The 17,517-nt window shown below is 39.1% G+C and overlaps 2 protein-coding genes across 3 annotated transcripts; one reads left to right on the forward strand and one right to left on the reverse strand.

Moving 5' to 3' along the window:
* Positions 1-5,368: 5,368 nt before the first annotated feature.
* On the reverse strand, positions 5,369-8,679 carry LOC309712118 (uncharacterized protein; the record flags this gene model as incomplete). Its single annotated transcript, XM_082542729.1, has 2 exons — positions 5,369-8,005; positions 8,610-8,679. 2 exons carry the CDS (start codon positions 8,677-8,679, stop codon positions 5,898-5,900), a joined length of 2,178 nt encoding a protein of 725 aa, XP_082398855.1. The 3' UTR covers positions 5,369-5,897.
* A 514-nt stretch (positions 8,680-9,193) lies between these two features.
* Positions 9,194-13,458, forward strand: LOC309712121 (uncharacterized protein). Of its 2 annotated transcripts, none has more exons than XR_014278188.1 (2): positions 9,194-9,284; positions 12,345-13,458. XR_014278188.1 is itself a non-coding variant. In XM_082542733.1 (2 exons), exons 1-2 carry the CDS (start codon positions 10,766-10,768, stop codon positions 12,390-12,392), a joined length of 396 nt encoding a protein of 131 aa, XP_082398859.1. In that variant the 5' UTR covers positions 10,735-10,765; the 3' UTR covers positions 12,393-13,458. The 2 variants fall into 2 exon arrangements, 1 of the variants encoding a protein (XP_082398859.1); XM_082542733.1 differs by lacking the exon at positions 9,194-9,284 and adding an exon at positions 10,735-11,113.
* The last annotated feature ends 4,059 nt before the right edge of the window (positions 13,459-17,517 follow it).

Raw genomic sequence — 17,517 nt, forward strand, 5'->3', positions numbered from 1 at the left:
ATTTGTTTGTTTGTTTCTACAAGAGCTTTGTGTGATTTGATAAGTATCTGAGGCTGAGACCACAGGACAGTAAAACATGATTTTTGGGCTTCATTTCTGTACTGAACAGTCATTTAAGATTAGCTAGTAAATAACAATTAGCTAATGTTGTTCATGAGACTAAAGTCATATCACTTTGGTAATGTAAATATAATATGGCCAATATTATGGTTATTATATTAGTCATTATTAGGTATTACAGCAGTGAACATGAACTCTTTGTCAAATACTGAGCTTCAGTACAGATTCAAGTTGCAGTTAAATCTTCACTCAAAGACAAGTATATAGGAATGACTGCCAAATTTATTTGCCACTGAAGCCGAAGGATGGCATCTGAATAAAACCTCTCTTGACATGCCTAGATGACATTAAAGCTTGGTTGGCTCTAAACTTTTTAAATTTGAATGAAAAGAAAACAGGTTTGTTGGTGTTTGGACCCAGTGGCCCCTGTGAGTCCTCTTCTTTTCATTTGGAACCCCTGGAGGTTTATTTTAAACCTGTTGTTACTGCCCTTGGTTTTAAGTTGGACCAGTCCATTTTTATCATTTAAGGCGACTGGCAAGAGTGAAATCGTTTCTTTCTAGGCAGCACTTTGAAACCGTGATCCATGCTTTTATTTCTTCCCCTGTGGACTACTGTAACGCACTTTATGTGGGGGTCAGTCAGTTGTTACTCTGACATCTGCAGCTGGTTCAAAATGTATATTGACAGTGCATAGGTGTATCATATATAAGAGACAAATGTTGTTCCTTCAGTATGTTGGCATTACTAAATTTGGCTCAAATGCTTACATACATGTGTAAAAAGAAAATGTACAAGCTGTGAGCTGTTTCAAATCAAATCACTTTTATTGTCACATCACATGTGCAGGTACATTGGTACAGCACATGTGAGTGAAATTCTTGTGTGCGAGCTTCACAAGCAACAGAGTTGTGCAAAATACAATAATGTAAACAAGCAAAATACAAGAATGGCTACATCTGAAACTAATAAATATATGTACAATATATAATAGTATATATATGTTTCTGATAAAATGAAGAGTAGACTGATGTATTAAATATTCCTTTATTGGGTGAGAAAATCAGACCATGTCATAACTGCTTTAAGTCATACAGAATAGATATCAGAGCTTTAAACAGGCTGACGTCTGCTAAATGGGTCAAACTGGGCAGAAAGTATACAAACACATAACATCCTTATAGAATATGATGTAACACTATAGATCAACTTACCTCAGAATATATAAAGCATATAAACAATTACAGCAATATGATGCAACAAACACAGCAGTGCTACTGATCCAAAATACTCAAAGCTTCATAGAACTGAAACAAACATTTATTTTTAGTTCCATTCTGCTGCTGATACAGACTTTAGGTTTCTGAACATTAAACTTGTTGCTGCCTTTCATAGTGCGTAACTTGAAGGCCCTGAGTACTTTCTCCCACACTGGAAACACTGGAATGATAAAATTATTTGAACATTACCTAATAAGACTGATTCAGGACAGACAATTAGTTATTTTAAACTTTTCTAGCAGTCCTTCACAAACAGGGAACAGTCTGTCTATTCTCTCCATCTGTCAGCTGCTGCTGGCTCTTCCTCCTCCTCTTCCTCACATACTGCTGAGATTGTCCTGGTGGATCATCAGGGGTGCAAAGCCTCACAGATGATGTAATGCAGTGGGTCCCTCAGTCTGTCCTCACTCTGGACACTTGCAGGTGTCACACATAGAAATCAAATGTGTGATAAGCTGCAGGATTCAAACACAAGTGTGACTTATAAATACATGTTCATACTTTTATTCCACAATCAGAGAGAAAGAAACAGAGAGAGAGTGCAGGACAGACAGGTGACAGTCTCAGGTGTACACACTGCTACAAAACAGCACCAGAGAAGGAGGATTTAGTGTTTGTGTCATTACGAGTGCTAAACAAGAAGAGTTCCCAGATGGTACAGTGGACACATGTGTGACTCCTGTGATTAAAGCATCTTTCTTTCAGCTTAAGGAGTGAACCGTCAGCTGACTGACATGACTGACTTTAATTACGCATAAAATCATCACATTCTCTGTAAGATTAAAGTCAGCTATTGAACGGCGAATATTTTGAAGTGAAGGCTTTAAAACCAAGTTAGTACAAACGTCGCTAATGTCACATAACTTTCCCGACATGTTGCCAACAGTAATGTTTTAATGTTCTTCATTATAAAAACATTTGCGCATAAATAAGTGACATAATATTCAGTACTTACTTCTGGAAGTTTACTCTTCGTCCGCTCCGCTTCCGCCGTTTTTTTTCGGCAAAATTATCCAAACCACCGCCGCGCTATGAAGTCTGGGATATGTTGGGCCATGAAGGCTACACAGACCCATCCTTAAAATTCAGGGAAATTAAGGACACATTTGAGGGCCGCATTTCGAGCAGCCTTTGAATTGGGACAGTCTTTGTCGTGTCGCTGTGACATAATCGGCCTTAAAATGCGGCCTTTAAGGCTGCAGACCCCAAATCCGGTCATTGGTACTTCCTGGCTTGTGTAGTTACTAGGTAACAAAAGCTCGACACTGCCCCTAGCGTCCTGGAGCACTTCCGTTGTGTTTTGGAGTTTGCGCGTGTTTTGGGGTTTGCGCGTGTTTTGGGGTTTGCGCGTGTTTTGTATTTTGCACGTGTTTTGTATTTTGCACGTGTTTTGTATTTTGTACGTGTTTTGTATTTTGCATGTGTTTTGTATTTTGCACGTGTTTTGTATTTTGCATGTGTTTTTTATTTTGCATGTGTTTTGGAGTTTGCACGTGTTTTGTATTTTGTACGTGTTTTGGATTTTGCACGCGTTTTGTATTTTGTACGTGTTTTGTATTTTGCACGTGTTTTGTATTTTGTACGTGTTTTGTATTTTGCATGTGTTTTGTATTTTGTAAGTGTTTTGGAGTTTGCACGTGTTTTGTATTTTGCACGTGTTTTGTATATTGTACGTGTTTTGTATTTTGCATGTGTTTTGTATTTTGTACGTGTTTTGGATTTTGTACGTGTTTTGGATTTTGCATGTGTTTTGGATTTTGCACGTGTTTTAGATTTTGCACGTGTTTTGTATATTGTACGTGTTTTGTATTTTGTACGTGTTTTGTATTTTGCATGTGTTTTGTATTTTGTACGTGTTTTGGAGTTTGCATGTGTTTTGGATTTTGTACGTGTTTTGGAGTTTGTACGTGTTTTGTATTTTGCACGTGTTTTGTATATTGTACGTGTTTTGTATTTTGTACGTGTTTTGTATTTTGCACGTGTTTTGTATATTGTACGTGTTTTGTATTTTGTACGTGTTTTGGAGTTTGCATGTGTTTTGGATTTTGTACGTGTTTTGGAGTTTGCATGTGTTTTGTATTTTGTACGTGTTTTGTCTTTTGCATGTGTTTTTTATTTTGTAAGTGTTTTGGAGTTTGCACGTGTTTTGGATTTTGTAAGTGCTTTGGAGTTTGCATGTGTTTTGGATTTTGTACGTGTTTTGTATTTTGCATGTGTTTTATATTTTGTACGTGTTTTGTCTTTTGCATGTGTTTTTTATTTTGTAAGTGTTTTGGAGCTTGCATGTGTTTTGGATTTTGCAAGTGTTTTGGATTTTGTAAGTGTTTTGGAGTTTGTACGTGCTTTGTCTCTAGGGGCCACCGTACTACTCTCCTCCTGCCTCCCCTTCCCTCATCCACCTGTTGCCTCTGTGGAAGCCCCGTCATAGCCACCACCAAACAACGGAGTTATTTCTACACATCGACCTGCATCTGGCCAATCCACCACCTCTCATTGTTCATGCCATTACAAAAAAAATGAAAAATAAGTCACTGGGGATATGCCCGGTATGCCCGATGGCCAGTCCAGCTATGTTAACCTGCAACCAAATCTGCAGCGCCATACAGCAATGTTACGACTTAGATTATATCTTATAACTCATAACTCTTATGTTAGCTGCCCTCAGTAGCATACTGTCTGAAATATTCCACAGCTGCAATAATTCTTTAAGTGTTATTTTTTTCCTTGGTATTCTAATTTCACCGAAGTTTACTAAACTCAACAAACTTGATATTACTTACCGGGACATTTATTCTGTCCTCATTTTCTTTCACCGAAAAATTGTTTCCTGCAGTGCCATCTTTCGCGCTTGGCTCTCCTACCTTTGCTAACGTGATGCGCATAGCGCAGAAGCGATGCTGCATTCACTTACACTCGGATATCTGAGCGTCACCGTGAAAACATAATCGGACATTTGATATTTGATTGAATTTTATTGTTTTGCCTTTGGGGTGGCACCTGGGGTGGCCAGTCTGGTTTGGGGGGTGGCCTGTGCCCCCCCAGGCCACCCCGCTGGACACGCCATTGTGTACTGGAAAAGACAACTTCGTTAATTCTGAAACAGGAGCGTTACTATGAGCCATGTTTGTGTTTTCTCATCAGGAATCTGTTAAACTTGGGTTAATTAAAGATGTCAACACAATTAAGGCCAGATAAACCTTTAAATTATTACACTGAACTTCAGAGTATTTAAGCCCTCTCAGAGACAGGAAATGCAGAATGACCACAGGGATCAGGGATTTAGAGACCCTCAATTCACAGTTCTGGTAACAAATGTAACAAAACCTTGTACACATTGCAAAAAAAACAAACAAAAAAAAACTGGCTGGCTCTTACATTTACATTTCATACTAGCATGGTCACATATCTATACATGTGCATTCTCACATGGCGAAATATGTGATTGTGTGATTGTTTGTTTGTGTTTTTTCCCCAAAACATTACATACATCTAATTTACCAGTGGACACACTGGTGCACACACAAACACAGAGGGGTTTTTTTTCCTGCCAGCTGGGAGACGTGGCTCCCATGGCTCAAATATTGTCACAGAATAGTGTATAATCTTTGGAACAGCTGTGGCTGGAGATAAAACCTTAATCAGGTGAAGGGAGCTCAGTAATATAATAACCTGAAGCTAGAGAGTCACCATAGACACAAAAGAGCACTCATTGATAATCTTCAGGAGCTTACTTACCTGCATCCCTATCATGGACCACAAATAGAAGGACATGATTAGACGACTCACCAATAAATATATCATTACCTTGTTAAGTGCTCAAATATAGTGAAAAATGTAGAAAGACAGAGGAAAATGTATGAGTGTTTTACTGAGACACATCTAAAAAACATGCATATTTCAAAAGACCCCTTTAGAATCATACAATACACATGAAAAGTCATTGGACATGTTATTATCATCATGATTAGAATTATAAAATGAAAGAAGGAGAGGATATATATATATATATATATATATATATATATCGTTAGCTTGATAGCATAATTGCCTAAGTCATTTTTTTGTGTTTTCGGAAAACAAGAAAAAACTAATTTTCTAAATATCACATGCATATTTTTAATTGATATTTTCACAGAACATTTAAGTATATGTGAGGAAAAGTATGGAAAAAGAACAAAACCCAACATCATTTCTTTTGTCTAATAAAAGTGACTTAGGCAGATTATGCCTATGACTTAGGCAGTTTTTCTTCAAACTATAAAATGAACATGACATACTATAATGTAACCATAACACACTGTAACTTTTCAATTTTAATCACAAAATGGCAGCTAGAGTAAGGAGACTTACTCACTTCACCTCACCCACCCATTAATTTGCAGAGGAGGCCTGTAGGCTCATAAAAGAGGTGTGCGTGTGTCTATGTGTGTTTGTATCTGTCTGTGTGTGTTTGTCTCTCTCTTCTCTCTCTTTCTCTTCGTGTGCGGGTGTGTGTGTGTGCGTGTGTGTGTGTGTGCGTGCGTGTGTGTGTGTGTACTATTTGGTAGGCTATGTATACTACTGATGAGGAAGATCATCATAGTACTTGTGGGCCACTCTTGGTAGTACATTTTTCATTGACTGTAAGTCACTGTATTTCCTCAGGGTGATGGGCAACTGAGCAGGAAAGAGTGGGATCCACTTGAATGGCTTGTTGTCGGGTATGCTGATGCGCCGAGGCAGGTCTTCCCAGTCAGATTCAAAATCCAGCTTGTACCTGATCCGTCCATCAGTCAAGTACTGCAAAGCCCGGAGGTCATGGACTGTGGGGTCCCCAACTTTTTTGCCGGGTCGAATATTGGTGACATAGGTGCCAGATAACTTCATGAAGTCATTGTGGTATAGTTGAGTCACCCTGTATGGGGATGGATTAATGCGTGCAGCCTCAAAGATGACAACGTAATCTCGTGGAGTGTAAACGTCTTGCACAATGCGCCGTTCAATTAGACTGTGCATGGAGTCACACTCCATCTGTGTGTGGCCTGCAACTAGAAATTTCTGCTCAATGCTGACACCATGCTTCATGGCCAGGTAAAGGTAGGCGTTGCTGATGGTAGCACACCGGTTCTGATACCCGCAGCCATCACTCCAGACAATGACTTTCTCAATGTTTCTGTTGGCCTGTAGGACAGACTCAAAGTGGTTGGACTGCAGATGTGCAAAAACCTCACTGCTGAGGGAGCCTTCATGTTCTTCCCAAGCATAACAGTACCCATCTCTGTTGTTCATGTTGAAGCAGGTAAAGTTGTGCATCTGTAATTTAGTTTTGTAGTACATTGTACTTGCTTTTGTCTGGGGGCAAAGAAGAACGCGTTGAAGGTCCATTGTCCACACTGAAAGTGTGTCACTGGATTCATTTTTGTCTGCAGCCTTTTCAGCTTGAGCCTGACTCTTCAATCTCAAGTGTGTAGCAAGAGCATCCTCATCTGTATTTCCTACCTTGGCGCTTACACAGATGTCACATTGGTCTTTTTTTGGAATGAACACAGAGTAATCCTGCTCTCCAAAAACCTTCCGAAAGTATGTCTCACTCACAGCACGCTTTCCATTCTCATTGGCAGCATTCTGGTATTCCTTGTGAAGCTCTCTCAAAACTGTTCCTGGCTCCAGGAACTTCTTGTTCTGATAAGAGGGAACCTGGCGGCAGTAATGGGATGGGACTGTAGGTATTCCAGAGAGCCACTCTTTCAGGAAGGCCTGGTCTCCATCTGATATTGGCATATGAGGACCAGTCTTGTTGATCTTGGGGTTGGGCTGGGTATGAGTGTTGGGTTTCATGCCTGCAGTTAACCATGATCCAATGGTTCTCAGGGCAATACCAAGTGTGGAACAGAAAAGATTTTTGCACACAGGTATTTTGCATCTATCTGAGAGTTGCAGGTGGTATAGCAGAGATGTTGTTCTCCTTGAATCAACACCACCTTTCTTCTGTTTTATGGGCACATTTTCAACAACAGTCTGGATATACACCTTGCGTGTCTCCCAGGAAGGCATGGACCAGAAATTGTTGAAGATTCCTCTTCTCTCAACTTCAGTCAGTAGCTCACAACTTCTTTTCGTTGACTTGAAGCAGTGCTGTGATGTGCATGGTGGGCCCATGGCCTTTGGTGGTCTCTCCTGTCCCATTGTATTCTTGTAATTCTCTCCCTTCAGACGCTTTTCTTTGATGACATTTTTCTTCCACGTATGGGGCAGTGGACGCTTGTGACGAACAGCAGAAGTGCTGGGGGTTGGACTGGCTTCCTCTTCCTCTGCTTCCACCTCCCCTCCTTCCTCTTCCTCCCCTTCATCTTCGTCTCCTTCCCCTTTCTTTTCCTCTCCTTCATCTTCCTCTCCTTCTCCTTCCTTTTCCTCTCCTTCCCCTTCCTTTTCTTCTCCTTCATCTTCGTCTCCTTCCCCTTTCTTTTCCTCTCCTTCATCTTCCTCTCCTTCTCCTTCCTTTTCCTCTCCTTCCCCTTCCTTTTCTTCTCCTTCATCTTCCTCTCCTTCCCCTTTCTTTTCCTCTCCTTCATCTTCCTCTCCTTCCTCTGGCTGCTTATCAGTCTGTTGCCCCATATCAACATAATTTCCTCCTTCTCCCTCATCTATATCCACCAACTCCTCTAAGTTCACATCAACTTCCTTTCCTGATGATACAACAGAAAATAAAATGCTGTTGGAGTATCTTAAAATGGTAAATCAAGATGACATCTAAATCTACTTGTGTAGTCAAAATGTCTGCTATGTAAAAAAAAAAAAAAAATCAATTTGTACTATTAATATCAAATCAAATCAATTTATTTTTGTATAGCCCAAAATCACAACAACAGTCGCCTCAAAGGGCTACATGAATATTACTGGCAATAGAGTTCAACCAGTATCAGTCATTTGAACACAGTCAATATAAAGTCCAATTTAACAATTAACAATGAACCCAGGGCGTCCCCCGTCCTTAGACTCTCCTCCTAATAAAAAGCAAATGTTTGAAACATAATATAATTTACAAACTTGCTGAAAATGCTCAAATTGCCTTTGAAATTGCCAAAGATTTACTCTGGTAGCATGCTGCTGTTAGCTAGCTGCTAGCTTGTACTACATTACTATGCTAATGCTACACTACTAACGCTAATGTTAGCTAGCCATCATACTTTGTTTGCAACAAAAAAGTAATCTTTTAACATGGTCATAACCTCTTTGATTGAATGAAAATACATTTAGTGACCAAAAAACTAAAAAAATATGAACTTTTACCAGATGTAAATGAATCAAAAAGAAGAGCAAGGGCTTCACTTGCGGTCAACCTCTTCTTCTTATCAGCCATTTTGCATACATCAAAACTGCCTAAGTCAAATTGATTGTAGCAAAACTGCCTAAGTCCAATGGTAAAACTGCCTAAGTCAAATGAATGACTTAGGCAAGTATGTTTTTTGACTCTTATGAGTGTTGTGATTGGCCAATGACATAGGCAGACGGACAGGATGATGCAGCAGTGGTAGGGGAGTAAAGTTAGGCAAAAATCTCAATTTGACCAAAAAATGACTTAGGCACTTATGCTATGAAGCTAATATATATATTAGGGGTGCAACGATATTCGTATCGATATTGAACCGTTCGATACAGTGCTTTCGGTTCGGTACGCATATGTATCGAACAATACAACATTTGTAATTTATTTTATCAATTTTCCTTCTGACGATGCTGTCTGTGTGGAGCGCTCAGTGAATCTGTGTTCGACTACTCCGCCTAGGCTGCACTGTCGAGCGCAGATCCACTGAGCGCTCCACACAGACAGCATAGTCAGAAGGAAGAGCACAGGGCAAGCTAGCGAGACAGAAGTTAAGCTCTCCTTGCAACAGGCAAATTGACCCTCATTCAGATCTGGCGTTTGGAATTATTTTGGTTTTCATGTGACGTATGACCCTGAAGGTAAGCGAGTCATGGACTAAAGTAAAACAGTATGTTGGATGTGCCATGCAATGCTCAATTACATTGGTGTGAACTAGTGTGTTAGCGCAGTTAGCTCGTTAACGTGTTGGCCGTCTAACCCCATGCACGGAGCGATCGGCGGTAGCTCGTTAACGGAGATTTGCCGTGTTGTGGCGTTAAGGTCATTTCAACGAGATTAACCTGAAAGCACTAGTGGGAACACAACGAATATGACTGCACATTTACACCGACATCATCCTAGTGCAAAGACAAAAACAACAAGCATGCTACTAACTTTAGCCGAGTCATTTAGACAGCTGTTAGCACATGATTCTCCTTATGCTGCTGAGAATATAGCCCAGAAGAAGCGGATAGTATAGCTTTTATTTTGGAAAGAGACATTTCTCTGTAATAAACTCTCTTTTCCAAAGATGAGTGATTCCTCAATCAGATACAGGGCTCGCAATATCGCTAGCCCGACGTCCCGGAGCTAGCGATTTTTTCAGTCGGGCTACCAAAATCTATCTCTTCCCTGCCCGTCGGGCTATTGTAGGAAAAATATATGTCAATGCTTTTGCATTCTTTCAGAAATGTAGCTGGGTAATTATGTCATTGGCATCGGTGAGCCACTGTCAATATGTGACATATTGAAGTCGCGTTTGAATTTGCGCTTGTTTTTTTGCTTTCACTTTGCAATCGTGCGAACTGTGTATAGAGAGCGACAGCACTGATCTGTGAGTGATGATAATTTGTGCACCAATTCCTCTGACATCGTCTTATTAATCGTTAGCTTACTATGCAAACATGACAAGTGAAATCTCCCGCAGCAAGCTTAAACATGTGAGAGGTTGATCGCGCAGAGAATCGCTGAGCTTATGTGAGTGCGCGTGTAAAAGCATTTCAGTTCTGCTGAGCCAAATAAGACAGGTCGGGGTGAAGAAGTGACAGCCAAATAAAAGCTTACCACAAAACGGAGAAGTTATGACAAATCAGACTATAAGGCAAAAAGAAAGTGCAGCTTTATGGTTTCATGGACAAAAGAATTTCTGTGGCTGCAATATGACGAGCTATATAACCAGGGCTGCACATAAGTGGTCCGCAGGTGCGCATTCGCTGTCAAAATAAAAAACGCGCACAAGGGTTAGGGTTAAATTTAAAAACTGTACTTTTGAGTTAAAATATATATTTATAATTTTAATAAATGACAAATTAAAAATGCATGAACATTTTTTTTGTATCGAAAAAATATCGAACCGTGACACCAAAGTATCGAACCGAACCGAACCGTGAATTTTGTGTATCGTTGCACCCCTAATATATATATATATATATATATATATATATATATATATATATATATATATATATATATGAGCACAAGATCCATAGAGGCTGGGGTCTATCACACCAGACAAGACCCCAGGTGCAGGCTGTGTAAAGATGCCCCAGAGGCAATCCAGCACATAACAGCAGGGTGCAAGATGCTAGCAGGCAAGGCATACAGGGAACGCCATAACCAAGTGGCCGGCATAGTGTACAGGAACATCTGTGCTGAGTACAACCTGGAAGTCCCGAGGTCAAAATGGGAGATGCCCCCAAGGGTGGTGGAGAATGACCGAGCTAAGATCCTGTGGGACTTCCAGATACAGACGGACAAAATGGTGGTGGCTAACCAACCGGACATAGTGGTGGTAGACAAACAGAAGAAGACGGCCGTAGTGATCGATGTAGCGGTTCCGAATGACAGCAATATCAGGAAGAAGGAACACGAGAAGCTGGAGAAATACCAAGGGCTCAGAGAAGAGCTCGAGAGGATGTGGAGGGTGAAGGTAATGGTGGTCCCCGTGGTAATCGGAGCACTAGGTGCGGTGACTCCCAAGCTAGGCGAGTGGCTCCAGCAGATCCCGGGAATAACATCGGAGATCTCTGTCCAGAAGAGCGCAGTCCTGGGAACAGCTAAGATACTGCGCAGGACCCTCAAGCTCCCAGGCCCCTGGTAGAGGAGCCGAGCTTGAAGGATAAACCGCCCGCAGGGGCGTGCTGGGTGTGCTATATATATACATATATATATATATATATATACACACACACACACATTATAAATTTGCTTGGATAATATGAAGAAGGTAATGTGTTTATCGCAACTGAAGGTCACACACAATGCATCCTGTAAAAAAGTGCCAAATGTAAACAGAAGTGTTGTCTGTTTACAAGAAAAAATTCTACAGGGCACCTTGTGCTGCATTCTTTCACCGCAAGTCTTTGTTGGTGTATTCTTACTTGAATACATCAATTTATAACAGCCACATCTCAGTAAAGCAACCTTAAACTGGCTTAATGTGCACAAAATAATAATTATAATAAAAGCACTACCTATGGTCGTGGGATTTTTACCTCTTTTTGTGGTTCTGCTGCCGTTTGAATCGTTTGAAATAATGTTACAAATATTGTGACCTACTCTGAGTAACAGTCTGAATAAAATGAGCTTCAGTGAATGAAATTATGGTATTTAATTAGTCTGTTATCATACATTTTATTGGTACAGCCTGCTCACATAGCTTGCCTATATTGGCTCATGACTTGGGACCTTCTTTGCAAATGTGGTTATATCTGGGTCCAAACAGGACAATGTGACAGCATCTAGAAACACGAATACCTATAGTTTAAAATGCAGAATCCAGAAATCCGTGAGTGACATCTTAAAGTCAGTGTCCATGTTTAATGGATGGATGTGTTTGACGTGGATAGACAAGGATGCACACTAAATAAAAGCTTAGCTGGCCCCTGCTCTGGGTGGCTGCTCTGGATGTGGTACTCACCTTCTCCACCAGGGGGGGCGTCTGGACACCTGTGCCTATCTGCATCCTCACCCTCCATCTACTCACCTGGTGCTCATTCTGGCTGATTGCCCTTGATGCCATTTAAGGCCTCGGTGGAGTTTTGGTCCTAGCTGGATTGTTGTACTATTTTCAGTTAGTGTAGCCTGGCTCTCTGTAATATTCCTCCTTGTGCTTCCTGGCTCTCTGGCTTATTGTTGTTTTTCCATCTCCTCCATCACAGAACCTCCCTGGACTCCAGCCTGCCTTCCCTGGAAACCCTTTGGATTAGCGAGAGCATGAGTGAGGCACGGTGTGGACATCTGGACTGAATGTGTGGTTTTCATGAGCGGACTCAGAGGAGCGCGAGTGTGTCTGTTTCCCCAGCCCTGGATCTATACCCGGAATCCCTGGACCCCTTTGAACATACATATAAATTACCTCCTCAGCGTGACCTAGTCCGTCTAGGAGCATTTTAGGTCAACCATCAAGGAAACCACTGCCCTGAAACCTGAACTTGAGCTAGACTGTCCGTTTCCAGGAGTCCCCAAGATGAGAAAGCCAACAAAGACCTTCAAGATGTAGGCCACATATAACTCTACATACTCCACATATGACTACTCTTATGTATGGCATTGATCTAAATTTGGAAGCGATGGGCAAATGGTCCAATGGAGATGATCTCAAAAAGAAGAAGCCAAAAATCAGTCTTTGGATTTTTTTTTTTCACTGTAGTTGTAAAATATTTTAATTTAACTTTGTAATGAACCAAGGACTTAATCTACAAGTGAGGTTAGCTGTCTGTTGGTCTCTGTTACAGCTCCAATGTACTTCTTGGTAGATATACAGTGTTATAGAGATGCCACTGAAATAACCTGTAAAAATGATCAGACCAGGGTTAGCTGATGCATACTCATTAGTTAAACCAATGAAAAGTAACCTTTAAGTAAAAAATCTATTGACAGCTTGATTTATTTTTACTTTATTTGTATTTCAATGTATTTTTTGTCACTAATACAATTTATGATTGATTGCTTTAAGTCAGTTTAACCCTCTCGCTATCTAGATTAACGATCTGTAAACTAGTATAACTAATTAACGTACAAAATAATGACACATGTAGTAAAATTTTCAGGCAATATAAAATGCAACAAATTTTACATCATGAATAGAAACTGTAAGTTATTAAATTGTTAGGATATTTTTTTTATCCTGTCTTATATTATTTTATAGACGTTAGCCAATGACCACCCGGCCGGGATAGTTAAACCCTGAACACTTGCACTTAGCAATTTCATGCCATGCATATTCTTGCACATAAAGTAGTATTTTCATTTAGGAATGTTTGGCTTTGGCTGTCTCATATTATTATTATTATTATTATTTTTAACTGGTAATAAAACAGTCTGAAAACCTGTTTCAGCCTGGTTCTTTACACTGTTGCAGCTGTATTTTATTTGCTTCTGCCCTAGAACAACCTGCGGTGGAAAAACATCTGCAAGCTAAATATTGATGATCATGATTTTATCAACATCCAGTGAACATTGTTCTTATTTTTAATTTATGGAATGATGAAAAGTTCACAGCCTGATACATTTCTATGGAAGAAAAAAAAACCACTGGGTATGATACTCAATATCTGAACAGAAGGTGTAATGTGCAGAAGTTACCAGTGCTGTGGCAGCCTTAATGGCACTTGTTTAGACAGCTGGGTTTATTAAAATATTAGTTCCGCCTGATCTAGCCAAAAAAAATATAGTTAAGGCATTTTCTGTGCATCAGACTGTTCAGATTGTTGCACATCATACAAATAAAGGCAAAGAATCTCTCTCTCTGTCACATATGCACACGCATGCACACAGGCACATCTGAGGCATCTGATAGGTCCCAGAGTCATTCTGTAGCAATGATATAGCAACTCAATCATACAAAAGGAGTCATAACTTTGATATAATAACTATTTCTTTGTGACAATAACAACACAGACTCTTGCAACAGATGTTATTAACCTCACATATTACTGAGGTGTCCCCTAAAGACAAAGCAAAGCCAATAAGAGAAAGACCCTCCGATTCTTAATGGCATAGAAATAGAGGAGGAAAAAAACATGAAACATGAAAAAGAACATGAAAACATGAACGCTTTTGGATATTTGAAGAAAAGATAGTTCATTTTGATTGAGCAGCAGAAGTAAATAGAGACATGCCTAATGCCATTTAGTGTTTTTTTAAATAGTTTTTAATTTAATTTATTTTCATAAGAAGCGACATCAACCATGTTATTAATGGCTCTGAAAACTTTCAAATACTCAGCTTTTTTCACTTAACTGGATGCTAAATGGAGAGTTTAAGGTAAATGAAGTCAGACAAATATTTGCATTTTCTTAATCTGAATACACTGCAACTATTTGTTATGAATATTTTTGTTCCTTTTATTATACTTGGTTCTGATTAGAGCTCCACATGTAGCTCATGTGAAAATGAAACAGTGTGACAGCTTCTATCTGCACACTGGGTGAAATTGGTGCTTTTTGTTATTTGCCAGTGGTGACCAAAATTATTTTCTATACGCTGACACAGAAGTGGCGCATTCAAGGCTTTGCAATCATGTTCAGAACATATTAAATCCATTCTTTCCCATGGATCAAACAGTGACCCAAACAGTTCATAGAATACTCTGAGCTGGACATTCATAAAACATGCATTCTCTTGCAAGCTCTTGGCATATGTTCAGATCTAATAAATCATATGCTGTATATTTTATAGGCTAGGCCCATATTGAAGGATGTATTAAGGCCTTAAAAACTTAAAATGGAATCTGCTGCATGCTAAATATGGATTTAATCCAAAATGCTTGTGTGAGATCAAAAGCACTGACGTGTTACATACGTCTGAACATTTTCTAATCACTTTTTAATATGTTATATATTAAGAAATAATAAAATATGTTAGTCTCATACCTAAACCCCCATTATCTTTAAAAATGATTCATGCATGTGCACACATGCATGCAGGCACCCCTGCACACACACACACACACACTTTAACAAATGAGCAATTTTCATTTTACAGCTGGCTTGATATTACCAGTAAACTGCCCACCTGCTATTGCCTCTATGTATTTCCAATTATTTTATATGTGAAAGAGGGCAAAGGGACAAATAGAGTGAAGACAAGAGAAAGAAAGAGTGTAGCAAGCCAAGACACTTTGTAATGCCATGGGCAGGTTATAAGGAAGATAAATAGTGTGACACCTTAATGGAGCCATATAGTTATCTTTTATGAATAAAGTGAGATTGCTTCATAAAAGGTACAGTACATGATTAATGATAGAAGTGAACCACTTGCATCGATCCTGGACATAAAAGGACTCTTGAGTATTTACAGCTGTTAATGTTGTAACAAATGGCATTATAAAAGTTGGATGTATTGTAAGTAAGTCCAATAAATTGCTGCAGACTTGGGAATTAGATTGGGCCTCTGGTGGCCATTGCTGTTACTGTGTTCTTTAGCTTTGAGAGAACGATTGCAGAAGAGAAACAAAAACATATCTGAAGAGAGAAGAACACTTTTGAATTCAACAGTACAACTTATACTGCTTATATGGGAAAGAAAAAAGCATGCGTTCTATGTCTTACATTACTTACATGCTCATTTACTCATAAATATGAGTATTTTTTCCCATACAAAATGATTAAATGATTTAATTGAGTAAACCAATGGCAGTTATTCCAAATGTATATTTTTGGTGAAATTGTTGGGTATTGAATGCCTTCTTAAAATGTGTCTCGAAGATTACAAAACTACAAAAAATGAAGCCTACATCTGCTCAGAAGTGACTTGTTAATGTTAAACAGATATTGTTTAAGTGATAGTCAAAAGAAAACTCAAAAGATAACCCAACGCAGTTGCCGAAGAAAAAGATGTGACCTAATTAGATAGAGATGAATGGCAGTTTTTGTCTGAGTTTTTTACATCTGTTCTTAGAATTACAAACAAATTTAAAAAAAGACACCTAAAAACATACAGATGGTAGGAGTAAACAGGAGTAAGCATAACATAAACAGACATATTTCAAAAGAATGACAGCTGATTAAATTATAAAGACTGCTTCACTGTGAGCTGTTTGGATTTATTGTGGCTATTATGAGAGTCTGCTAATACTGATCAGCTGACACCTTGCACAGCTCTGCCAGAATTAATCCGGCTTTTGATGTTGATGAGACAAGTTTTAAATGGAAGACGAAGCAATGAGCCTGTAAAGGCAAAAAAATAGGAAAGTCCCTCTGACCATCTTACAGAGGCTCCAAGGAGTTTTATCTTGGTATTATTTTTGCTGTTTAGTTTCTTAACACATATTTATTCTGAAATAATTTTTTATTTCATATTTATTTTGAAAAGAAATAGTGTGCTGTTTCAAGACACACACTCACACACACACACACGCACACACACACACAGACACACACACACACAAGCCAACAAAACGCAGCATAAATAAATAGAAAAAAAATGCATTCTCTTTGCAGTGCTGATTTTCCAAATGTAAAACAAATTGTCATTCCACTGATTACAAACATATATATATATATATATATATAAATAATTTTTGTTTAAGTAATGTTAATAAAAATGAAATAAACTATATAAATATTCGAGTGTAACACAAAAGCACAGGATAGTAAATTACTCAAATTGACTCCACAAACTCTAAGGATTAAGTCTCGGCTGCCTCAGAATCAGCCTTTCTAAAGAATTCTGGACCACAGAGTCAGCTGCTTTCTCAGAGGAAAGCTGCTAGAATGATCCTAGTGCCATGATCTGATGGAGATTGATCAGTGTCAACACAATTTCACTGCTCTGGTTTTGTGACTTTTCTGGCCCTGGTCAACGTCTTAGCAAAACCACTATAGAAAAATCAAGAAATGTATTAGGTGAAAAAGTGGACTCTCTGCCGTTAGATATTAATCTCTTTTGTGATGGATTTTGCCAGTAAAAAATCTGCACGGAGTTCTAAGTATGGGTATGTGTTGGCAGAATATGGTGTCAGCTTTGTCACCCATGATGAATCCGACATGGCACTGCCCATTACTATCCATGACTCTGGAGTAAGATACAGCTGCCGTTGCCATTGCTGATGCAGCCAAAAAAGATGCATGTTCGTGCATGACAATTAAACTAGCAGATACAGTGGGGGGAATAATTATTTACTTCCCAATTGAATTTGTAAGTTTGCTCACTTACAAAAAAAACCCTACCCATTTTTATAGTAGTTTCATTTCAATGGAGAGAGACTTCGAAAAAATTGGAAGATATAAATTGAATTGGATGTCACTGAGTGAAGTATTTGATCCCCAAGCAAAACATGACTTAGTGCTTGGTGGAGAAACCCTTATTGGCAAGCACAGGGCTAAGACA

This window comes from Aulonocara stuartgranti (genome assembly GCF_965226115.1).
Source record: "Aulonocara stuartgranti genome assembly, chromosome: 7".
NCBI classification, from domain to species: Eukaryota; Metazoa; Chordata; class Actinopteri; order Cichliformes; family Cichlidae; genus Aulonocara; species Aulonocara stuartgranti.